At 37.5% G+C, this 26,651-nt stretch overlaps 1 protein-coding gene across 1 annotated transcript; it reads left to right on the top strand.

Moving 5' to 3' along the window:
• Positions 1-13,540: 13,540 nt before the first annotated feature.
• LOC110937029 (dammarenediol II synthase) lies at positions 13,541-19,760 on the top strand. The gene is made up of 14 exons (XM_022179441.2): positions 13,541-13,916; positions 14,668-14,856; positions 16,082-16,171; positions 16,259-16,453; positions 16,524-16,608; positions 16,740-16,906; positions 17,406-17,594; positions 17,704-18,060; positions 18,160-18,318; positions 18,431-18,477; positions 18,596-18,739; positions 18,822-19,080; positions 19,178-19,261; positions 19,369-19,760. The coding sequence occupies exons 1-14, from the start codon at positions 13,716-13,718 to the stop codon at positions 19,477-19,479; spliced, it is 2,277 nt and encodes a 758-aa protein (XP_022035133.1). The 5' UTR covers positions 13,541-13,715; the 3' UTR covers positions 19,480-19,760.
• The last annotated feature ends 6,891 nt before the right edge of the window (positions 19,761-26,651 follow it).

Raw genomic sequence — 26,651 nt, forward strand, 5'->3', positions numbered from 1 at the left:
GAAGGGGCGCTAGAATGGTGGAACACAGTACTACAAGCAAAAGGAAGAAGAGTGGCCTATGCGATGAATTGGGAAGAATTTAAGAATCTTGTCGAAAGAAAATTCTGCCCCAAATACGAAAAGGAACAAATGGCAAACAAGTTCCTGAGCCATCGTATGATAGGCGTAGATTGTCGAGGATACACTTCAACATTCTTCGAATATGCAAGAGTGGTACCTACCCTGGCTTTGCCAGAACCGGTACTCATTTCCCGTTATATTTGGGGATTAATCGGAGAAATCCGTAACATCGTTAAAGCTGCAAGACCACGCACTATTGACGATGCTGTAGAGTTAGCCAACACCTTAACCGATGAACTGGTGCGCACAAGAGAAGAAGATCGAAAGAAAGAATTGGCTCAAAAGATTACCCAAGGATTTCGTATGGGTAATAATAATCGCTTCAAAAGAAGAGGAACAGGGCAATCCTCATCACCTCCTGTCTGCAGAAATTGCAATAAGAAACATTATGGGCAATGCAATATAGTTTGCAACTTTTGCAAGGCAAGAGGACATCGTGAGGATGATTGTAGGAAAAAAACCAGAATTTGCTATAACTGCGGAGAAACAGGGCATATCAAACCCGACTGCCCTAAGCTAGTCAAAACCGCAGATAATAAAGGCAAACAAGCTGAAGGGACAACCAAGAAAAATGCTCGCGCATTCCAGCTGACCACTCAAGAAGCCGAACTCATTCAAGACGTGATAGCGGGTACGTTCTTAGTGCATAACGTCTATGCAAAAGTATTATTTGACTCTGGTGCAAACCAAAGTTTCATTAATACTTCATTCTGCCAAGCTCTTAACCTACCTTTAACTACCCTTAGGCAGATTTTTACAGTCGAAACGGCAGATGGAAATTTTGTTAACATAGACAAAGTATTGCAAGAAGGAAAGATAGAACTGTTAGGCCATAAGTTTTCTGCAAACCTGTTACCTATGAATTTACCGGATTCGATGTAGTATTAGGAATGGATTGGTTAGTCGCCAACCATGCTCGAATCCTGTGTGATAAGAATTCCGTAGAAATCCGTACCCCCACAGGAGAAGTAATCTTAATTACAGGAGATAGACCTCGGAAGACATTAAAATTCATTTCAGTAATGAAATTGGCTAGTTATTCAAGGAAACAAGAAATGGTGTATATGATTTCTGTAATCATTAACACTAAAAGTAAGGAACTCCAGGACATCCCTATAGTTTCAAAATACCCAGATGTCTTTCCAGAAGAATTACCTGGGTTACCACCAGATAGGGAAGTAGAGTTTAGAATTCATCTAATTCCAGGTACTACACCAATAGCTAAGGCACCTTATCGATTAGCACCTACTGAAATGCTAGAATTGAAAAAGCAGTTAGATGAATTACTAAGCAAAGGATTTATACAACCTAGTTCATCCCCTTGGGGTGCACCAGTGTTGTTTGTGAAAAAGAAAGATGGGTCGATGAGAATGTGTATCGATTATAGGGAATTGAATAAGGTTACAATCAAGAATCGATACCCACTACCTAGGATTGATGATCTTTTTGATCAACTGCAAGGAGCTAGGTATTTCTCTAAGATAGACTTAAGATCTGGATATCACCAGCTGAAAGTGCAAGAGGAGGACATACCTAAAACTGCTTTCAGAACTAGGTATGGTCATTATGAGTTTACAGTCATGCCCTTCGGATTAACAAATGCTCCAGCCGCATTTATGGACATGATGAATAGGATCTGTAAACCATACTTGGATAAATTTGTGATCGTGTTCATTGACGATATACTTATTTATTCCAAAAGTCAGGAAGAACATTGTGAACACCTGCATGCACTCTTAACCTTGTTAAGAAAGGAAAAGCTTTATGCCAAATTCTCGAAGTGTGAATTCTGGCTGCAGGAAGTACAATTTTTAGGTCATATGGTGAATCACGAAGGAATTCACGTAGATCCTGCTAAAATAGAAGCAGTCACCAATTGGAAGGTTCCACGAACGGCTATGGAAGTTAGAAGTTTTCTAGGATTAGCTGGATATTATAGACGATTTATTAAAGATTTCTCTAAGATAGTTGTACCTTTGACTAAGCTAACCTGTAAGGCAGTTAAGTTCGAATGGGGAACTAGACAAGAGGAAGCTTTTAAGATTCTAAAGCACAAATTGACGAATGCTCCAATCTTAGCTTTACCCGAAGGAACCGAAGATTTTGAAGTATACTGTGATGCTTCAAAATTAGGATATGGATGTGTGTTGATGCAACGCAAAAAGGTAATTGCGTATGCCTCTAGACAGTTGAAAAAGCACGAGGAAAATTATACAACTCATGACCTAGAGTTAGGAGCCATAATTTTTGCCCTTAAGATTTGGAGACATTATCTGTACGGAAGTAAGTTTACTATCTATACAGATCATAAAAGTTTAAGGTATATACTTGGGCAAAAAGAGTTAAACATGAGACAAAGAAGGTGGATGGAAATCCTAGGTGATTACGACTGTGATATTCAATATCACGAAGGGAAAGCGAACGTAGTAGCAGATGCCTTAAGTCGTAAGTATCATGAAAAGCAAAAACGAGTCTGTGCTCTTAGGTTAAATCTACAATTAGATTTGATGGAACAATTAAAGAAAGTTCAAGGAACGGCAATCAAGGACGATGCCGAAGGAATGAAGGGTTACCTAAGGGAACTAGAACAAGGGAAGGATGGAATTTGGAGATTCCACAAGAAACGAATTTGGGTACCTAAGCAGGGAAAATTAAGAAATAAAATTTTAGAAGAAGCACATAAATCTAGGTATACTGTACATCCAGGAAACAATAAGATGTACCAAGATTTAAGAAATAATTTCTGGTGGATAGGAATGAAAAAGGACATAGCTGAATATGTAACCAAGTGTCTTACTTGTTTGCAAGTTAAGGCCGAACACCAGAAACCTTCAGGATTACTACAACAGTTAGAAATGCCTGTATGGAAATGGGAACTCATAACAATGGACTTTGTTACTAAGTTACCCAAAACCAGAAAAGGTAATGATGCTATTTGGGTAATTGTGGATCGATTAACCAAATCAGCTCATTTTCTACCAATGAAGGAAACCTTTAGCATGGAAAGGTTAGCCAAGTTGTATGTAGATGAAGTAGTATCCTTACATGGAGTCCCACTCTCCAGTATCGGATAGAGATAGTCGTTTCACTTCCCGTTTCTGGACAAGTTTCCAGGAGACAATAGGAACTCGACTCAATTTAAGTACTGCATATCATCCTCAAACGGACGGACAAAGTGAAAGGACGATACAAACCCTAGAGGACATGCTCCGAGCATGTGTAATTGATTTTGGTGGTAATTGGGATAGCCATTTACCATTAATTGAATTCTCCTATAACAATAGTTATCATTCGAGCATCGAAGCTGCTCCATTTGAAGCACTGTATGGACGCAAGTGCAGAACTCCCGTATGTTGGGCAGAAATAGGAGAAAGTCAATTATCAGGTTCAGAGATTGTGCAAGAAACTACTGACAAGATATCTCAAATCAAGGAAAGACTGAAGACTGCTAGAGATCGTCAGAAGAGCTATGCAGACAATCGCCGCAAGCCGTTAGAATTCCAAGTCGGAGACAAAGTACTATTAAAAGTATCTCCTTGGAAAGGAGTAGTACGAGTTGGTAAGAAAGGAAAACTGAGTCCAAGATATGTTGGACCATTCCCAGTGATCCAACGAATAGGACCAGTAGCTTATCGTTTACAACTACCAGAAGAATTAGCTGGAGTACATGATATGTTTCATGTATCCAATCTCAAGAAATGTCTATCAGACGAATCCCTGGTAGTACCTCTTCAAGATATAGAGGTAAATGAAAAGCTGAAATTCGTAGAAAAACCCCTACAAATAGAAGATCGGAAGATCAAGTTTCTCAAACACAAACGACTAGTGCTAGTGAAAGTCAAATGGGAATCCAGGAGAGGACCAGAGTACACTTGGGAACTGGAATCAGAGATGAAGCGAAAGTACCCTCATCTATTTCAATAAAATCTCGAGGACGAGATTTTTCTTAAGGTGGGGAGGATGTAACAACTGTCACTAAAATCAATAATTAGGACGATAATTAGTCAATAAGAAAACCCTAATTGAGACATCCAAGTAATTCTGCATTAGCCCTAAAATTTTCAGAACAATCGGAATCAGGATCAGGGCCCCTAAAACTCAAGGGGGACAAACCCTAGTTGAATAATTATCTAAATTATATGTTGCTTAAAGCTGATTGGCCAAAATAGTTGATTCATGTAAGCTAGTCCCGAGCCTAGGCAGCCTATAATTAGACTGCTTAGCTTACGGACCGTAAGGGATCAGGCATACGGTCCGTAAGGGAGTCCCAAAAATTTGTATAAATAGCCGACCTTGGGACTTGCCTTCTGCCTTTAGAACGACGTTTATACCTTCTGTGTGCATCGAGTTATACTCAAAACAGTCCCCAACACACACACGAATCACGAGGTGCTGCCGCAATCAGGGTAATAACTCGATCGCTATTACGATTCAATGTCCGATCGATTATAACTATCCAATGATTGTCTGAGTGCTGCTCAAATTGAGCTGATACTTTGTTATTCATTGTGATTTCGACTTGAATGTTTGAGTGCTGTTCGAATTCGGACTATGCTCTGTCATTCGTTGTGAATCCATTGAACTATTAAGTATTGCACTTATTAAATGTTGTGAGGGTTTAATCTCGTGAATTGACGTAACTGCTGAATTAGTTACTAACCCGTTTGTGTGTGCATTGTTAATTAAATTAGGTTAATCACAGGCAAATCAGTAAGGCTTAAACTCTGCTCGTAAAATCTGCAATGTGAGTCATTCTCTTTTTATCAACTGTTTTACAATACCTCAAATTATTTTCAAAGTTATAATTACAGGGATTAAGTCTATGTAATCACCAAATTACAGCCGGTATGTGGGGTTTTGTATACATTACTTATTTCCCGTCACACTTGGACAATGAGTTAGCCAAGGGGTGATCTGACCACAGTCACAGACACCATTTGGACAACGAGATAGCCAATGGGTAGTCGAGTGACAAGTACTGTGGGTAGTTGGTTTGATATCAGAAACATTGTAATTCCCCTTAATACTGTCAATTATAACAAGTGTGTCGTTTTAATAAACTGAATGATTCACTCAGTATTTCCCCGCTGACAAAACCTTTTTCAAACATGTTTTAGGTGATCTGTTGTGAGCAAGGAAAAGTGCCGTGGAGCACTCTCAGCTTAGAAAAGTGGCTCAATGTAAATAAATAAAAGAAACATGTTTTGAAAAATAAAGATTTCCCTGAGAAATCACATTATTGTAAATTACGGGAATTTATCCCTAAATTATGAAACGGGCAGTTTAAATTATTGAAAGATCCTGTTTTAAAAGTCTTCCGCTGTCGCCTAAATTAAATACCACGGGATTTCTGTCCCGCGGCTCCTGAAACGGGTCAAACCGGGTCGGGGGCCGTGACACATAACAACGAACTCATAGTGGCCGTACCGAGTGCGAAAAGCGGTTTTGGGTATATCTTCCTCCTGAATGCGTAGCTGGTGATAGCCTGAACGGAGATCGATCTTCGAGAAACACGTAGCACCTTGTAGCTGATCAAACAAGTCGTCAATGCGAGGCAGGGGGTAGCGGTTCTTGATGGTTAGCTTATTTAATTCCCGGTAGTCAATGCACATCCTGAACGACCCATCCTGCTTTTTAACGAAGAGGACTGGCGCACCCCAAGGAGAGGTGCTCCGGCGAATAAAGCCTTTTTCAAGTAATTCCTGGAGTTGGTTCGAGAGCTCACGCATTTCAGACGGTGCGAGTCGGTAAGGACCTTTGGCAACAGGGTTGGCTCCAGGAATGAGGTCAATACGAAAGTCGATATCACGACTTGGCGGTAGTCCAGGAAGATCATCGGGGAACACCTGAGGAAATTCACGGACCACAGGAACGTCTTTTACTTCGGTTTTCCTTTTCTTTTCCTTCTCCGCTACTACAATGTTAGCCAAGAAAGCTCTGTATTCCTTGCGGAGATACTTGCTAGCTTGGACACATGACATGAGCTTGAGACCTTTCGAAGCAGTTTCCCCATAAACACACAATAAATCACCATTCGCGAGCGAGAATCGTATCATCTTGTCGAAGCACACAACTTCAGCATGGTTTTCGCGAAGAAAGTCTATGCCTACAATTACGTCAAAACTTCCTAGTTGCATCGGGATAAGGTTGATCGGGAAGATGTGATTGTTGGGATCAAGAGTACAATCACGAAGAACAGAATTTACGGCGACAGTTCTTCCAGTTGCGACTTCAACATCGAATGTCGAGGAGAGATAGGAGCGCTTACGACTAAGAAGCTTTTCAAATTCGAACGATACAAAGCAATTATCGGCTCTAGCATGAAACAAACATGATGCATAAATACCATTCACAAGGAACGTACCATTGACCACGTTGTTGTCGGTCTGGGCTTGGCGCACGTTGATGTTGAAAGTTCTGGCGCGTGTGGCTTGTTGCTGCTCCTGAGGCTGTTGCTGTTCGTGCAGGTGCTGCTGGTGTTGCTGGGGCTCCTGCTTCACGACCCTGTTCGGGCACATGTTCGCAAAGTGGTTAGGATCACCACATGCGAAGCAAACTCGGGCATTGATCGCGGGTGCCTGAGATGCTTGTTGGGCTTGCGGAGCCGGGAGCAGAGCTTGATGAGCAGTGGCTTGAGCTGCGGTGTTACGGGGACCAGTACGACAGTTGGCAGTAAAGGGGCCGTACATGTTGCAGTGAGCGCAGAAAAGACCGGCGAGACCCACTAGATGGTGATAAGAGCATGTTGGGCAAACCGGGTGGGGGCCTGTGTATGCACGTTTTGCCGGTGGTGCATAAGTAGTTGGTGCTGGACGGTGATGGTGCTGCTGCTGGGCCGGTACGGCCTTGAGAGGAGCAGCAGTGGTAGTGACGGCACAGTTCTTGTTGCTGGAGCTGCTATTGTTGTTCTTCTTTCTTCGGCGTGAGGACTTTGACGGTTGAGTGGCGGCGGTTTCGGCAGTTGGAGCGGCGGTGGTAGCTTGATGCAGGTGCTTCGAAGTTTTATCCCAGACACCAGCCTTGACCCGCTTGTCGTTGATTTCAGCGGCCAGTAAGTAGGTCTCTTCGATCGTCTTAGTCTTAGCCGCTTGCACGAAATCTGCAACACAGTCAGGCAGGGCTCGGATATACTTCTTGATTGCCAGGTCAGAAGTCTTCACCTGTTCAGGGCAGATGATCCTAAGCTGCTTGAATCGAGCAGTTAGAGCAGCGTTCTCGCCATCCTTCTGCCTTATGTGCCAGAATTCATCTTCTAACTTTTGGCGTTCATGAGGAGGGGAGAATTCTTCCAGCATGACCTCCTTGAGTTCGTCCCACGACAGACCGTAGGCTGCATCATTCCCTCGTTTGTTCCTCTCGGCCGTCCACCAGTCTAGTACGCGGGACTGGAAGACGCCGGTAGCATTTAGAGTGCGGAGGTCGTCAGGGCAACCGCTCTGTCGTAGAGTGACCTCAATGGAATCAAACCATTGGAACAACGCTGTAGGGCCTTCCTCTCTAGGGAATTCTTTTGGCCCACAAGCCTTGAACTGCTTGAAACTGAAGGCAGCTTTGGGGGTAGCTTTAGGAGCTTCGGTTCTCGACTCCTCGGATGACTTGCTGACATTCTCGTAGACGTCACTCACAGCTTTTGCTACTTGTTTGGCGATGATAGCAGCAAGACGCTTGTCTCTCTTTTCTTGGCGAGAAAGTGGGGGACGAGATCCTGATGACGGTCCAGTTGACATTGTCTGCAACAGACATCGTCATAGGTCTCAGACACATCATAATCGGATCTCACCTCACACGTCTAATACTTGCTAAAGCTTTGGAACACAGTGTAATATGTATCACATAATCACGTAAGCACATAATCACAAATTCACGTAAGCACATAAGCACATAAGCACGTAAGCACGTAGGGCACAGAAGCACATAAACACATACGCACTTAGTCACTAGATGCAGTCAGAATACAGAAACCTATCATTCAAAGCCTGCGATTGCTCGATTATAGCGATCCGGTTTAGCGCAGCGATTAGTATAGCATAAGCGTATAGTATGGCGAGCATCATAGCGTACAGCGTTTCCTTATAGCAGTAACGATTTGTTATCGTTTTGAGATAGAAGAGTAATGCGGCTTGTGCGTGTCGATCGTAGGGAGAGCAAAAATCGAATAATTTTCCAAAATTTTAAACACGTAAGCAGGTAAATACACATAAAACACACAAAATCAACGAATCATTAGAGTCAGCAGTTGCGGGCTCAGAATCGAAACACGCAAAAATCGAGAAGTAGATCGTCTGCGGCTATTAGACATTGACTATCCAAAGTGGTTCGACTATTCTCAAAGACTTGTTGTACACATTTTGACCTTCAGGATCGTGCTCCTGCCTCGATTCTTGGGCATTTGGCACGCATCCTGTTACACCACTGGTGTCTCAGCAGCTGTTTGGCTAACATCTGTTGATACATTTGTTGCATCAGCATCTATTAGGTGAATGGGTGAAGATGGTTGTGAAGCTTTCTTTTGATTCTTTTGAGGTGGTTGTTGTGGGGAAGGTTTGGTTTTGGGTGTAGCAGAGGATACATGATTTGTAGGAGTAAAAGTGATTTTAGGAAGGATGGTAATTGGTGGTCTGACTTTTCTAGTAGACTTCCTTCTTTGTGAAGTACCAATATTTTCCTTTTTTCCCTGTTCTTCATGTTCTTTCTTCCAATTATAAGCAAGGTTATCCTTTGTATCTTGCTTCTTCTATTTTTCTAAAGCTATCTCTTCAGCCTTCTTGTTTAAGGTCTCATCAATCCCTTTTTCTTTTCCAGCTTCTGAAGCTTCTACAGAAGATTGTTGTTTGGAAGACTCTGGCTTTTGTTGGACCTTTGGTTTTGGTTTTGCTTTTGAATCAGGTTCCAACTTTCTCATTGAATCTTTCTCCCCTTTTTGGCATCATCATTATCATCTTTCTCAAAGATCGGTGTAGGGGAAGAGCTAGTAAGTTTGAGCAAATATCTCTTTAATGCCTCTGATGTCTGCATGTGTATCTTTATACCTAGCATCAACCATAATTCTGATAAGTTCCATGTGAGTGTTGTGGTTGATTTCAGACAAATTCTTCTGAGCATGATGGACGGGTTGCACTGACTTCCAAAGCTCTTCAGCAATTTGCTAAGTGCTAGGTTGACTTTTAGAAATCTCCATCATCTGCTTTATCATGATGAAGAACCAAAGGGTATTGGAAAAGATGAAGGAGTTAAGTTCGAGAGGGAGTATGCATCAATGTTGTAAAAATCGCGATTAATCGCTAGTCAGCTCTAGTCGGGCCTAGTCCGACCTAGTCGGGCCTAGTCCGACCTAGTCGGGCCTAGTCCGACCTAGTCGGCCTGCCAAAAATTGGCGATTCCGGCCAGATTCCGGCAAAAAACCTGTATACTCCGGCCAAAACCTCTAAATTCCGGCCAATTTCCAACCATGTGAATTTTAACAATTAATCTTGTATATAAAAAATGAGTTGAGTAAGAGTTAAAATTCAGCTACTTATAATATTTACCTATAAAAATGTGTATATGTATACATAAAACTTAAAATTACATATAAAAAACACGATCCAATTAGTCCCGAGTAGTCGCTAGCCCCACCTCACCGGATGACTAGCGAGTTCTCCAACCTTGGTATGCTTCAAGCTTGGATGGAAAAATTGCTTTGAATACCATGGCGTTTGGTTTTGAAGTTGAGAAAGCAAAAATTGTTCCTCATTTAAAAAAATCGGGTGGAACACTTCTAAATAATGCTCTGACAAGTTATCTCAAAACTAACAAAGTTGCAAGTAAGAAAAAGCAATTTGCAGATACTGTGATAAAAGCCAATCCAAGAATTAAGCTCTAAGGAGGTGCGAGTGGTACATAAAGTGAAAGATCTTGATAGAACAATGAAAGATGGTATTGAGTACCAACATGAAGAACTCGAATGAATAATCTGAAAAGTATAAGGGTGATTCGGTTTGCTCTCATGGGGGATCACAGATAATAGCATTAAGATTATTACTTCGTTAAAGTCTATGTTTATAGTTAGTTTATTTTTTAATGAATGGTTTAGTTGATAAATGTTGACACATTCATTTGAGTAGGTGTAGGATAGGTTTATTGGATTATTATAGAACATTGGAAGTCAGGAAACTTGTGACTAAAGATAGTCTAGTATTTAAGTTATATATTTATTTTGGATGCAAGTTATATTTATAATTTAAGGCTTTTTTCAAATTTATCTTTTGAGCCACAAACTTTTTAACTTTTTTTTATTACATTATATTATGTTAGCTATAAAAGCTTTTATATTTTATTTTTTCGTCACAAACTTTTTTTACTTTTTTTGTTTTACTACTAATATTGTATCAACATGTTTGGTATGTGTATTGTATTAATAAACGTGACTGTTGTACCAACATGTTTGCTATATGTATTGTATTAATAAACATCATATACTTATATTCGTAAATTGATATAGTATGAAATCTTTTCTACTTTAGATTTTTTATGATCATATCATACTATATATTAATTTACACCATTAGCTACGGTAAACAAAAAGTTCTTACTTTTAGGTTTAATTACCAGAATGCGGAATGCCATTATAAGAGAGTTTTCATGACACCCTCTAATTTTTAATAAGATTATCATATAACCCTATTACTTTAGTAATAACATGTCTAGGCCCTTAATCTTAATAATTGTTTTTCATTTTCAACCCTTCCACTTTATTACAATCATTATTTGACCCAGGGGCGGACTTAGAATGTAAGTAGGGGTAGCACGGGCTACCCCTCAACCCCGTCTCCGTAGTGTACAAATACTCCTTAACTCCGTTTCCGTAGTGTAAAAGTACCCCTCAACTTTGTCTCTGTTGTACAAAGGATACCCCTGATCTAAAAAATAAAAAATTAGGATACCCATAATTTTTTGGGCTAGTTCCGCCGCTGATTTGACCCTCAACTTTAGTTTTTCCGTTTACATTTTATTGTAATTACTATTTAGTCACTAAACTTTTAGTTTTTTTTCTTTTACTTATTGTCGTTTCTTTTTAGTTTTTCTCAAGGTAAAGTCTTTCTAACTTTCGTATCTACCGTCGCAAGTAGGTTATTTTTATTCACGTTTCGAGCCTGTCGCAAGTATTCTTTTTTATGATTATAACGAATGTTGATACCATCACGGACTAACCCATAACTTTTTGTGACGTTCGAATTACTATGGTGACGTGGTCTTTTACCTTTACGTAAAATGTCCATTCGCGATTGCTTTTTTGTCTACGGTTTGGATCCGCCGCGAAGTGCGGGTGGTAACCCACCAGTTCACATTAATTATTATTGAAAAAGTGTCTAGCAAATATTTTTGTTTTGTTTCTTTGTGTTCGGGAATTCCATAGTTTGCCAATGACCAAATTGTTTATTTCTTTCTTTGTGTTTATTTTGTATGTAATCATACATTCATATTAATTATTTTGATTCACTTGTTTAAACGACCACATGTTTAATGGTCCTTTCAACCCATCTTGAATAATCAAGTTGATAACGTGGGCCACATATCTAACCTGAAGATATCTACTACTATGAATCAGATGCAGTAACTTGGGTTTCAATTTTCTAACCACAACATCGTTTGATGATACCATTATTCTTGTTTCAACCATAGCTTCCGAGTCGGTTTTCAGCACGGACGGGCGGGTAGTAAATTCCTATAGAAGTTCATTATCCCTAACATTGTTGAGTCATTAAGTTGCACAAAAGATTGGATTCGAAAGGGAAGAAAGAAATCAACGAAGACGAGGATATAGAGAAATCTGATGAGTTTCCAAAAGATAATTATTTTAGTTTTGTTATTGACTTTCGAGTGTTCTTTTTTAATTATAACTAGAAGATTGAACCGCGCGCGTTGCGCCGCGGCCAACGAAATTGACATGTTGTTGATTAGATTGACATTTACAAAGTGTTAAAGATGTTTTTGTCGGTTAAGTTTGTATTACTATCTTATACAAATAAGTAATTCACCAAATAATCTCAATACAATTAATGGTATCATAATTACTACGTTACATGACTTGTATCCATATAAATAACCTATCGTATTAAGCTCCCCGCGTTGCGGCGGGGGTGTAAAACCGTGACAAATAGCACCAATGTCACACTATAGCCAACGACCACCAACATTGAAGTTGCGGCGTCTTAACGTGGAAAAATTGGACCGACATACAAAAATAGAAAATAATAACTAACTCGATTTAGAACTCGCACGTTGTGAAAAACTTATTAAACGAAAAAAAATAGACGATGTAAACACAATGAACCACACACGTACCTTGCCCCATGTTAACTCGCAAAATTTAGAACGAAGCATATAACAAAACGTAAAATCGTTGAACCACACACACATATTGTGTCGTGTTAAGTCGCAAAATTTATATTTAAACGTAAAACGAAAATTTTTGCAAAATATGAAAAAACACAGGGGATTAAAGTTGAAAGTAAAAAGATTGTGAGGTTAAATTGGAAAACTACAAATTTTTGGGTTAAAACTACAAAATCAAGTAGTTTTGGGTTTAAAGTGAAACATTAATTTTTTTTTTTTTTTTTTTTTTTTTTTTTTTGAAAAACCCCAAAACATGGGGTACAACACCAATAAGCATCATGTACAACACAACTATGCACAAAACACTCATTAAGCATCATGTACAAACCACTATGCACAAACATCTTAAAAATTAATAGTATATAAATTGTTAGATTTATTTAGATGTTTTTGAGAAAATCGAGTTGATGAGGTTCGAATGAAGATTCAATGAAACACCACGCTTCTAAGGAACCGAATGGGTCCAGGCACCATTAGACCCGCCTAAGATCCAAAACAATATTACACAAAAGGTGCTCTGTTAGTGTCGAATCTTGAGATTTCTGACCGGGGGTTGAAAACGTATATACCCAAAAATTTCTATAAAATCGAGGGGTCGAAAACGTATATACCCAAAAAATTTTATACGAAAACTACAAACTCTCCACTACTGAGCGAAGAGTTCAGGGGGTCGGCCGCCCTCCCCCGCCCAGTGGAAGCTGCGCCACTGTTTTTAGTTCTTGCAATTACCATTAAAAGGTTCCGGTTCCAGGTCAGGTCGGTTCCTGTCGGTTAAGAACCGATACTCACCCCTACTTTTGATGAATTCATTCGTCACTGAAAGTCCTCTGTTTTGTAATGTAAGGAAGATAGATAGAGCATGGGAGAGTAGCCGACATGAAGATTGCATAGAGATTTCTCTCTAATTGTATCGTAGATAGTCGGGTCACATAAGCCCGTTAAACCGAATCCGAAAACTCAAGTCGGGTCACATAAGCCCGTCAAACCGAATCCGAAAACTCAAGTTGATGATAAAAATAAAACGAGTGGTATCATTGTGTGTAATATGAATGTATGCAATATGAAAGGAGTTAAATATTTGTAGACTTTTTAAAGATCGTCTAGACATTAATGAAGAGACATAAATGGGGTCACATGGCAACAATCAAGCCTATATGAACCCGCCCATTAGATAACACTCACCCAAATTCATACCACCACCTCACCCATTTATTAGAGTTATGTGGAAGTTGAAGATAGCACAAGGGGATGATCCTTACCTGTTTACCACCAACAATTTTGTTGGTAGGCAAGTTTGGGAATTCGACCCAAATGGCGGAACTCAAGATGAACGTAGAGAAGTTGAAGATGCCCGTCAGCGTTTTAGAAACAATCGGAGAGAAGGCATCCATCCATGTGGTGATTTGCTTATGCGGATGCAGGTTAGTTTGGAACTTAAGGAAATAAAAGACTATTAGATATTTGTGATAATGAAGTGTTTAATAAATTTAGAAAACAAAAGCAATTGAGGTCATTAAGGTGGCAAAAAATGTTATTAACTGTAAATGTGTTAGTTTGTGTTGATAAAAGTGGTTGTTTTCTTGTTTTGGAAGTATGGTGATTGTTTAAAAGTAGAAATAATTTAAATATCAAGTACGCTAGCTAAGAAAATTTTCAGTTAAAAAGTAAACATAACTTATATGAGATATATATATATATATATATAGTAAATGGTATAACTAGAAAACTGCTACTATTCATACGGCAATTTCCGTCGGAAATCCGTGGGTGACAGCTTTTACTCACGGATTTCCCACGAAAATGGGTTGTAGGAATTCTACTCGTGGATAATTCTTTTCTAACGCATTTTCTACAGATTTTCTTACTCATTTCTCACGCAAATGTTTCGTTAGAATTCTCCTACTCGTTTCTAACGGAATTAATTTTCTCAACTTCCCCACACATTTCCCACGGAAATATGTGGGAAATTTCCGACACTTTTCCTACGCATAACAATTTGTGGCTTTTTGTTGCTTTTTTTTGTCAAAAACTAAAACCCTTTCTTGTTCGTAGGAATTTCGTGGGAAAAGTGTCGGAATTTTCGTTTGTAGAAAATGCGTAGTAAATTTTGGTAGGAATTGTAGCAGTTTTCTAGTGGTGTATTAGGATTGATGTATCTTATATGATATGCAGTTGATCAAGGAAAAAGGAATCGATTTATTAAGCATACCGCCGGTAAGGTTGGGAGAGAAAGAGGAAATGAATTGTGAAGCGGCGACGACAGCAGTTAAAAAAGCAGTTAGATTGAACCGTGCGATTCAAGCAAAAGATGGTCATTGGCCTGCAGAAAATTCCGGTCCTATGTTTTTCACTCCTCCCCTTGTAAGTTCATACATCTTCTATTAATTATTGATAATTGGTCGGTCTAGGCGAGCATGTTAGCCTAATACTCTTATCTTAAATTAGTACCACCAACATAAAAACTTGGTAGGAGAGAGACGTATGAATTATAAGTTTTATAACACATGTAAATAAGAGAGAATGCAAAGGTTACATAGAGGTTATGTATTTGGTATATATAATTACGTTCATTTAACCCCAGTACACAAGGTTATTAAATATATAACTTTTTATTATTTAATATATAAAATTACATTTAATTAATCGGTGTAATAAATGAGGTTTTAAAGATACATTATTTTATTGTTTAATATATAAAATTATATTTATTCAACTCGAATAATACTGAGAGTTGTAACTAAACGATCTTCAATTGAGTCTCAAAAACAAAATTTTAAAATCTTATCTCAAAGTTTTTTTTCTAGAGAGGTGTGGGTCGTTGAGGGAGAGAGATGTGACCGCCTTTTTTTCTGTACATGATCATTAATGTGACCTCTTTAACACCATCTACAAAAGAGAGGAATTTATATATGTTGGGGTCAATGAAAAGGACAAAACACATATGTTGGGTCAATGAAAAGGGCAAAACACTAGTATCATCATAGCAGTTATTTTCTCCAAATATGAAAATCTAATGAGAATGTGTTCATAACCCAAACCACTATCCCGCTTTTAATTGTTTAATAAAAATACAAAACATTCAAATCTTGGAAAATGGAAAAGGTTGATCGTGGTTTAATCCCAACAAACCATGGTGGATGAATGAAGGAAGCGATGTAACAATCCATTAATGGTCCTATATGGTAATTGATGATCCAACTTATAACCCCCAGACCCTTGAGCCTTAGAGTTGGTAGTTAGATAGACAAATGGTTTTACATCTACTCTCGTCTGGATAACTAGCTTTCTTGAACAAATTATTACCTACTTTTCCAAATCAAATTATTTTAGCCTTAAATGGTTACCAGATTAGAATTATAAACAATTTTGCAAAAACTACAAAACATATTATTATGGATTGTTAAAACCAACCGAACTATCCAAACCGAAGCAAGTCAGCTAGTTTGAGAATTAACCTCTAAAGCCGGATGGTTTCGCATACCCACCCAACCCGGCAATAGCCTAGAATTTTTCGTCACCTCGTGATGGATGTGGCAATAGAAGAGATATATGAGGCCAGTTCACACCTTATAGGTTTAATTTGCAGCTTATTGCAATGTATATCAGTGGAGCCATCAACACACATTTAACCAAACAACACAAGACCGAAATGATACGCTATCTCTACAACCATCAAGTAAGAACCGCCCCCCTCCCAAGATTATAACATTTACTTAACAGTCAGTCATATCATTGCCTTTTTTGTGTTAAATTCCATTGTCAGAATGATGATGGAGGGTGGGGATTTTATATCGAGGGACACAGCACCATGTTCGGGTCTGCATTAAGCTACATAGCCTTAAGGTTGCTAGGAGAAGGACCCAATGATGGAGATGGTGCGGTGGAGCGAGGCAGGAAGTGGATACTTAAGCATGGTGGTGCAGCCACAATTCCCTCTTGGGGCAAGACTTATCTCTCGGTAAGTATCGGCACAAAATTGACATCGAATATGACTGCTTAAAACTAATTATTATTATCTTTGTCTACAGGTGCTTGGTGTATATGAATGGGAAGGCTGCAATCCACTTCCACCAGAGTTTTGGCTTTTTCCTGAAGCTTTACCATATCATCCAGGTACATAAATGATAATACACCTTTATTTATAACCTACTAAATAATACTCATACGTAAGCAGGTGTTGGATACACTGACATCTTGAATATTGAATGAATGAAATCTGACTAGTTTTCTTACCTGTAATATAGCAAAAATGTGGTGCTATTGCCGGACAACTTATATGCCCATGTCATACTTGTACGGGAGAAAATTCCATGGTCCAATAACTGATCTTGTTTTGCAACTTCGGCAAGAAATCCATCCGATCCCGTATCATGATATAAATTGGAATAAACAGCGCCATAACTGTTGCAAGGTTGTTAGAAATACATGGTTTTTTACTCATATGTATAAATGGTAATAGCATATAAAACATCTTCATGGAATTCTAAAGAAAAAGGGTTCCACACCACAGCATGTAGTGTCAACTAAGACACAAGGTTTGTGCGTAAGGATTGGTCAGTTTTGGGTATTTTTATCTAAATGGGCCAAATGGTAATAGCTGAATTGGAAAATGGCCAAACAGGTTGAAAGTCGCCCAAAGTGAATGTATTTTCAATGCATACATCTTCTTAAATTTACTAAAAAATGTTTGATTGGAACAATATAGTTTTACATCAACTTGAACACTGTAGTTATAAAAAGGTTTATTAAAATTACACAAAATTGTTTGAGGTGAATCGGAAATATTTGTAGCACTATCCACCATGAAGTTTTTTTCAAAAGCTTTCTGAAATTTCACAAAACTCCAGTAGTAGTTATGAAGAAGATTAATGAAATTTATGCTCAAATATGAGGCTTCTGACTGAGTGCAGGAAGATCTCTATTATCCTCACTCAACAGTCCAAGATCTGTTATGGGATAGCCTTCATTACTTGAGTGAGCCAATCCTTAAGTATTGGCCGTTCACCAAGTTAAGAGAAAGAGGTCTCAAAAGAGCAGTTGAGCTAATGCGATATAGTGCCCAAGAGAGCAGATATATTACCATTGGATGTGTAGAAAAGGTACTAAAAGATTACCTATGTTGATGCTTGACCCATTACCCAACAGGCTCCGCACGCTCATCTTGCCATGTGTCCACCTCTACTAACGTGTTTTTGTTGTTTAATGCAGAGCTTGCAAATGATGTGTTGGTGGGCTGAAAACCCAAATGGGGATGAATTCAAGCACCACCTTGCTAGAGTGCCCGATTATTTATGGCTAGCAGAAGATGGGATGAAAATGCAGAGTTTCGGGAGTCAAACATGGGATTGCACACTTGCAACTCAAGCAATAATAGCAAGTAATATGGTTGAAGAATATGGTGATTCATTAAAAAAGGCCCATTTTTATATCAAAGAATCTCAAATCAAACAAAATCCTTCTGGAGATTTCAGTAAAATGTGTCGGCAGTTTACTAAAGGGTCGTGGACTTTCTCTGACCAAGATCAAGGCTGGGTTGTCTCAGATTGCACAGCTGAAGCATTGAAGGTGATACTGTAACAAGTCTATAACCGCAATCTTCATGTTTTTTTTTCTTTGATTAATTAAGAAATTGTTTCTTATCATATAATAACTATTCTCCTGCAGTGTCTTCTATTACTATCGAAAATGCCTGAGGAAATTGTGGGAGAAAAAGCAAAAGACGAGTGGTTATATGAGGCTGTTAATGTCCTCCTTTACTTGCAGAGTCCTATAACCGGAGGTTTTGCTATTTGGGAGCCACCTGTCCCACAACCATATTTACAGGTAAATACAAGATATAAAAAATATCAAACTTTTGAGAAATATTAGTCTATGGTATTCCTTTAGAGATCAAAAGATGTTAAATTTGTCTTCTACAACTCTTTTTTTTCTGCAGATGTTGAATCCTTCAGAAATTTTTGCAGATATTGTTGTTGAGAAAGAGTAAGATACTAGTGGCACTTATTTTTTGTAAAGCTGGCAGATCATCAATGAAAATATTTAATGAATTTGGAGGGAAATCTAGATACTAATGTTTTATTACTTTGGGTGATTTAACTAGGCATGTTGAGTGCACAGCATCAATTATCCAAGCCCTTGTAGCCTTTAATCACTTGCACCCAGGGTATCGGGAGAAAGAAATAGAAGTTTCAGTGGCAAAAGCGGTTTGTTTTTTGGAGGGAAAGCAATTGCAAGATGGTTCATGGTAAGCTAATTACCTCCACACAAAAATAAAAGGAAAAGAAAAAAAAACAAATAGTATTCTGAAAATCTATGAAATTGGACAGGTACGGTTATTGGGGAATATGCTTTCTGTATGGCACATTTTTTGCACTAGGAGGCTTAATTTCTGCTGGGAAAACATATAACAACAGTAAACCAGTTCGTAAAGCAGTTGAGTTTTTCCTTTCGAAACAAAATGAAGAGGGTGGATGGGGGGAGAGTTACAAGTCTTGCCCTAGTGAAGTATATACACCGTTGGAAGCAAATCGTACGAACCTAGTTCAAACCTCATGGGCTATGCTTGGTCTTATGTTAGGTGGACAGGTTAGCTTTTCGCTAAGTAATCAAGCTTATTCCAGCAAACTATCATTGGTTTCAAGCGCTAAACACATTAACACATTTTCTTTCATTCCTATACTAGGCCGAAAGAGATCCGACGCCATTGCACAAAGCAGCAAAAGTACTAATTAATGCACAGCTAGATAACGGGGATTTTCCTCAACAGGTAACAAGAATCAAAGCCCCTTCCTTTTTTTTCTTATCATGGAAACAACTTCTACCATCTAACTTTCAGCCAATCATTTCGATTTACAAGTAAGATGAACTTTGCAGGAGATTACTGGAGTTTACATGAAGAATTGCATGTTACATTATCCAGAATACAGGAACATCTTCCCGCTTTGGGCACTTGGGGAATATCGCAAACGAGTTTGGATCAATTAAACTAATAGACTGAAGTGCCTTTGATGGCTGTATCTGTGGTGCCAACCTCTGGCTAGGTTTGGTGAAATACATTTAAGTTGGCCGTTGAAAAAAAAAACCGACTGAAGTGTCAAGCTGGAATAATAGAATAATCCAAATCTAGAAATGTGTGCAGATCATAAGCCAGTGGTCCTGTATGTTAAATTCTGGTGTCTTGTGTTACTCTTTTATCCTAAGAAACTAAAACAAGGTTTGTAAGGTTTATGTGGGCATAGATTGCTAATAATGTATTATTTGGAAGACAACACACACGCACACGTATATAATACAAAAACAAACAAAACAAATACAAAGAACAACAGCTTCAGGGGCTAGCGGCCGAGACCTGAACCACATAAGGCTCACATGGTCACATCAATATCCTAGAATTGCAAACCAATGCTACAAAACAGAAAAATAACAAAAAGAAGTACCATAATACTGTAATAGCACATAATTTGAAATTAAAAATCTTAGTTAATTTTTTATCTAGGTGTTTATCAAAATATGATATAGGTATGACCGATTCTAATATGGTGGTATACATCTTGAATTCTAAATGATAAAAATTTTCAAAATGTGAAAATTTCAGATGTAATTTTGTTTTTTTATTATATTATTTTAAATAAATAGGTAAAAAGACTAAAATAGCCTTATGTGACCAGATTTAACTAGAAATATTAACTGAGTTAGGTCTAAAGGACATAACGTGCAACATTCTCATATGTAATTACGAAGGGATTCAGATAAACTCGTCAGAATGTATATATTCAGGTTTCGGGGACGAAACCTTCTTTAAGGGGGGTAGACTTATAACACCCCTAATTTCATATGTTATAAAATAATATTATGTTCGTGACGCTTAAATAATAGAAAACGGTAAATATAGAATTGTACCGTAAGAAAATAATGGTAAGTTTAAAATATATATTTATAACCTAAGTTAACCAAAGGAAAGATGACCAAGTTAGAATGTGAAGTAGGAAAGTGACATGTTTTAAAAAGAGAATGGGCTGAAAATGAAAATATGAAATAAGAATTTCATAAAACAAAAACTTGGTCAGTGTTTGGGGATGGGGGCGTACGATCGAGAGAGAGAGCAGGGGATAAACCAAAACCCTAACAACATAAATCCATCAAATCGAAAGGGGAATTGAAGGCTAATTCAATGCATGAACCTGGAATGTTGATGACCTAAGTGTTTCTAACATCAAGTAAGTCGAATTTGGTGTTTTAGTGATGTTCGATTTAGTGGGTTTTGTGAAATCCGTGAATGTAGTGTAAAATTAAGCATGAATGTCAGTTGTTATGAATATGTAGATGTTAAGATATGTTTAATTTTGTCTATAATGATGATTTGGTGAAAAACCCATTTTTATGTTGTAGAATGATTAAGATTAGTGGTGTTTTATAAGCAAAAATTAAAATGTTGTTGATGTTTGAAGAAATATGATGATGATAGCTTGACGAGTATTTGATGTAGAACTAAATGTACATAGTTAGAATGGCAAATTATGAAGTTAAGGATTTGTTATGCTAATCAATGGATGAAATATGGAAGATGAGCTTAAGATATATGTACATTATGCTTTGTAGAAAGTACGCACACCACGTGTTCGATGAAATGCCTTAATTGGAATTTATTGTGATTTTACATGAATACTTGCTAAGTTAATGTAATATGATGATGGCAAAATGTATGCGAGTAACTAACATCACTATGTACATCAAAGAATGTCTAAGTAATGAAGTCGTAAGAAAGCTAAGTGTATGAAGTTGTGACATGTAGGAACAAAGAAAGACGAAGGAACAAGTCAATCTAAGGCGCTAGAAACGCAAGATCACGGTAAGTTCATATGAACTTAATTTAATTCTCCCTTCATGTAGATTTACGAACGTTAGTTTTGGTAAATGAATCCTAGTGTAGCATTGTATGATTGTTCATGGTAGAATTATGATAAGTTGAATATTGGAAAATGGAAAGGAAATGCAATAGTAGTGAATGTGTAATGACCCGCTTCAAGTGGGTCAAAATGTTTGGAAAGTATGATGTCGAAATGGTTCAAGTAAAGACTTGTTATGAACGGGTCGTACTAATAGAATGTACGTTGGAAAGTCATGTAGTCGAACCGTGTGAACGGGTCGAATTAAGGGAAAATGGTAAAAAGTTAGACGGGTCTTGGATCAAGTCTTAGTGTGTGAACTTGGTTTGATTCTAAAGACTCATTAGATGGAAAAGTATGTATGATAAAAAAAAAGAATGATAATTGTTGAAATAAAAGAAGGAATATGTTAGATTATTGTTTTGCATTTTTAGTTGACTTGTTAAGAACGTTGTTGGTAAATAGTCCTTGGAGCAAATCTTGAACCGAAGGAATGAACACACATCACGCCATTTAATTGCTTCCGCTCGTCAAGTTCTTTAAAGGGTGATGGTGTCTTTGGTTAATGGATGTTTTTTTTATTATCATGTAATGGTTACAACTTTTATGTCTTTTGGAACGTGTCGTAAAATTTAGTTTTGAATGAAGAATTTAGTTTGAATGATTGTTAAAAGTAGGGAATTGCTTATAGTACGAACGGGTCATGCCCGATTTTTGTTAAAATTTGTATGTTAGTTTTTTTATATGCGGATGTAAAATAAGGGCGTTAAAAGTTGGTATCAGAGCCGAGGTTTGAGAGATTCGAGCACGGGATAGGGTGCTCGGACTCAAACCGAAAGCTCAAGAAGTGGTGTGTGTTCGCTCCAAGACGCGGTTAAGGTACAAATTTAGTATTTTGATTTCTATGTTTCATTTTATTGGGGAATAGCTATGGGAAAGGATGTAGCGTTTTTAGTACAGGGTAATGCCTGGAAATGGTATTCTGGAAGCCCCGGGGCAAGTTCGGGTGTTACGGTACTCGGGAACGGGTCGGAATGGGTAAAAAGAAGCTTAGCAGCGTTTTAGGCAGTCGGCAACGCGTCGCCGACGCCCATTTTGCCCGTCTCCGACGCCCCCTTTAATGAAGCAGAAGATCCGACGCGTTTTGTGGCCGACGCCAGGGAGGGCCGTCACCGACGCCACTCCCTGGGTTCGTTTTTCTGATTTTTCTTGGTTGACTTGTGTGATGTATCTCGGACGTCCGAATGTCGTAAAACACATCTAAAGATCGTAATAAAATTCTAGGAAGTAGTATGTGATAGAAAAAAAAGGGGTCGTCGAACTTAGTTGATGTATTATTATAAATTGATGGAAAAAGTATAATACATGGATCTAAGAAGGAACTTTAAGAAAGCATGCATATCTTAGTAATTAATGACGTTGATAATGATAATGATAATACCAATAATGATAGTAAATATGATGCCCAATGATGAATGGTATACGGTGTGGTCACGAAGTGACCGTTAACACCGAGAATGATGAATGGTATGCGGTGTGGGCACGAAGTAGCCGTTAACACCGGGGATGATGAATAGAATGCGGTATGGTCACTAAGTGGCTATTAACATCGGAAATTATGAAATAAAAGCATGATAACCATAATTAAAAAGACAAAGGTCAATAAGACGTAAGCATGATGGCATGAAGTAACATATAACGAAGTGAAAAGCGTATAAAATTAACGAATGTGTAATAAGTAAGAGAATGAAAGTCATTGAAATATGTTAGGCATATTAACATATTTCCTAAACTATGTTGTAGAATATTTCTTAAGGCAAATCCAATAGTTTCGTTAAGTTTCCGAAATGCAACCTATGATAATTAGGATCCTCTAAATGTTAACCGGGCCATGTCGAAATGTTTCGAAGTAATAACGTATATGATTGGAAGGCTGTGAATGAAGTTCTAGTTGGGTTTTATCAACCTTATGATAAGAGATATGTGGTGTGGTCATAAAGGACCGTTAACACCTAGCATGAAAGAAAGGAAAGTATAAAAATTTAAAATGTTAAAATGAAATGAACATGACCAAAGAATAAATTTTAATAATGATCTCGAATGATATAGTAGATGGCCAATGAAAACGAAGAAATTGTTAATAAAATATGTTTCGAGTAGCGGATGGTGCGAGAAAGTAAGTAAGAATGATGAGGGATTCTATTCCCCTATGAACGAAAGGCATGCATGATGTGGCCTATCGTGACCGATGTTGATGATGATGTACAAGTGGAATGAAAGTTATTGAAATATGTTTCTGAATGCATCAATGTAACTTGAGATGACATGGAAAGCATATGAAGTAATGAATGTAGAAAATGCTTAACGTAGATGACGTACGAAGGAAATAAAAACGATAACAAATGACACGGTAGGAAGGAATAAAAGCAATGATTACGGAAGTGGATGGTATAGTCCTAGAATGTAATGAAAGGTAGGAATGATAATTACGATTAAGCTTAGAAAATATTGAACATGAAAGGATGATAGAATTTCGAGTGTAGTATGGTCCTAAAGATGAAAATTTTGTCAAACAAAAAAAATGTTAGTAGAATTAAAATTTTAAAGGAAGATATTTATGTGGTAAGCATGGATAGAGCCTTAAGAAAGGGTTGTAGACGGATGAAAGTTAGAGTCGTTAGGTGGGAAGGAAAATATGAAAGCAAATGGGGAGATGCTTTTTCTCCACCTAACTAAAGATAAGTATAAAGATAACAAGTAAGTGGCACAGATAGCCTGGCTGGTCAAGCATAATGTAGGACAAAAAGAACACACACACACACACACATATATATATATAAGTGATGCGTATGTGAAAGTATGTGAGATATGTTGCCGCTGGTTGTGGGAATATGAGTAGGGATATGTTGATAGTTAATCGTCGTAGACCTAAACGGGATATACGAGTAAGAGTAAAACATATGACAAATGTGGTAACATGTGATGGTGTAAGTAATTATATATACATAGAAAGATGTTGAGGTAATAAGATTATGATGAATAAAGTATGCTCCGAACACGTTGCGTATTAAGCATGTGATGATCGACTTATGAGGACTAAAATGAATAATGGGCTAAGACCTAGATTGATGATTTAAGCACCGACGAGGATAGAGATTTTTGTAAGAAAAGGTAAAATGATAACAAGTATGTCTAAAATCAATAAGGAAGTACAAGTGTGCGAATTAGTCCATACTGTAGGAACGGATTAACAAGCAACTAATAGTAATAGAGTTACTAAATGTTTGAGGCAAGTATATGTATATGTATATATACACACACACACGCATACATTAGTAGTCATTTTTTTACGTCACAAGAGGGGGGACTAGGAAGAATGATGATATTAATAATAAAGGAATTAAGTAGCAGGCTCATGGTGAGCATTATAGTTTCTAACGGCATAGTGAAAGAACAAGTATGGTTAGTAGCTTGGAAGGCAGAAGTAAATGACTCATAATGCTAGTAAATAAATTATAATATTCATATCAATACATGAAATAATGGCAGCTCTAAAATTCTTGTTTATTGTAAAGTACGGTTATTAGATGTCTTGAAATGTCATGATGGAAAAATGGTAAGAGTCGACCCGCATATCGGAAAATGGGTGGTAGAAAGGATAGAAAAGTGAGGAACTATTAAGAAAGCGGGGTGCACACTTAGTATGCCAAACTTAGAATAATTAGAAAGAACTTTATGGAAGATGTGAAAGGTTAACGTCGAAGGAAGCTAGAATGAAAATATAAGAATGCGTAATTGTTAGAGGTGGAATGTTACATAAAGAAGGGTTGAGGGGAATGCAAAATATGATGAATATTTGGATGGATATTTAAATAAATCTTGCCCTCTGTCGAGTTCCCTATCGTGAGTGAGGATTTATTAGAAGATAAACCTCTAAAGAAATGTTCGAGATTAAAGTTGTTATACGCATGATTCTTGGTTCGTATTATAAAACAACCCTACATGGTAGAGTGTAATCTCAATTATTGAATGAATAGTTGTGCCAAGTTTTATGTAACTCATACGTGAAATGGAGTGGCATATGTAACAAGCTTATAATCTCGTATGTAGTGGAACCTAGGTAAGTATATAGATAAGAATTAACCCTTTGAGGTACAATGTTAGGTAATTGTCTTAGTATTATAATTGCTAGAAGGAATGACGTATGTATGACAGCTATGGAATGTGATGACAAGTATTGCTAAGTATGACACCTCGAGTGTAATATGAGTTACTCAAATGTAATATTGATTATACGATCACATTGATAACGTGATTAAAGACTTATGTTAGCCCTTGTAACTTAGGGATAGATGGTAAAGAGGTTAGAGCAAGATAGTATGTACACGAATTTGGATAAACGTATACATTAAATTATGGTTAACCATGCAGTTATGATAGATCATCAGTGAAAGAAATATTGGTCTCGGGTAAAGATTATACGTAGGTATTGCAAGAAAAGTATGAAAAGAACTATCAAGCAAGTGACGTGAAAGAAATTTTGCTTGATATTGGCCCTGGAAGGATGGGGAGTATGTAGAAGCTAAGTAGCTAGAAACTATTGAATGATGTTGATTTGTGATTTTATATGAATAAATAGGAATGAATAAGTATGAATATTATGATAATTATTTCCCCTAAGTAGATGTTAGAGGTATGCGGGAATGAATAATCTGACAGATAAGTTTTAAGAAATCAGCTTGAATAATTGAACGATAATCATGAAATAATGTAATAGGATCGCTTTGATTTATACAAGATTGAATTACCAAATGTATTAGACAAGTTTAGAGTAGTAACGACCGATTCATCACGAGGGATGATCGAATGAAAGCATGTTATCGAAGTTCGAGGTATGTAATTACGAAGGGATTCAGATAAACTCGTCAGAATGTATATATTCAGGTTTCGGGGACGAAACCTTCTTTAAGGGGGGTAGACTTATAACACCCCTAATTTCATATGTTATAAAATAATATTATGTTCGTGACGCTTAAATAATAGAAAACGGTAAATATAGAATTGTACCGTAAGAAAATAATGGTAAGTTTAAAATATATATTTATAACCTAAGTTAACCAAAGGAAATATGACCAAGTTAGAATGTGAAGTAGGAAAGTGACATGTTTTAAAAAGAGAATGGGCTGAAAATGAAAATATGAAATAAGAATTTCATAAAACAAAAACTTGGTCAGTGTTTAGGGATGGGGGCGTACGATCGAGAGAAAGAGC

Source organism: Helianthus annuus, chromosome 4, assembly GCF_002127325.2.
Source record: "Helianthus annuus cultivar XRQ/B chromosome 4, HanXRQr2.0-SUNRISE, whole genome shotgun sequence".
NCBI classification, from domain to species: Eukaryota; Viridiplantae; Streptophyta; class Magnoliopsida; order Asterales; family Asteraceae; genus Helianthus; species Helianthus annuus.

Coding starts and splice junctions, on each gene's coding strand:
- LOC110937029 (XM_022179441.2), top strand. CDS start 13,716: ATGTGGAAGTTGAAGATAGCACAAGGGGATGATCCTTACCTGTTTACC. Junction 16,454..16,523: donor GGGGCAAGACTTATCTCTCG/GTAAGTATCGGC, acceptor CTTTGTCTACAG/GTGCTTGGTGTATATGAATG. Junction 19,262..19,368: donor ACGGGGATTTTCCTCAACAG/GTAACAAGAATC, acceptor TGAACTTTGCAG/GAGATTACTGGAGTTTACAT.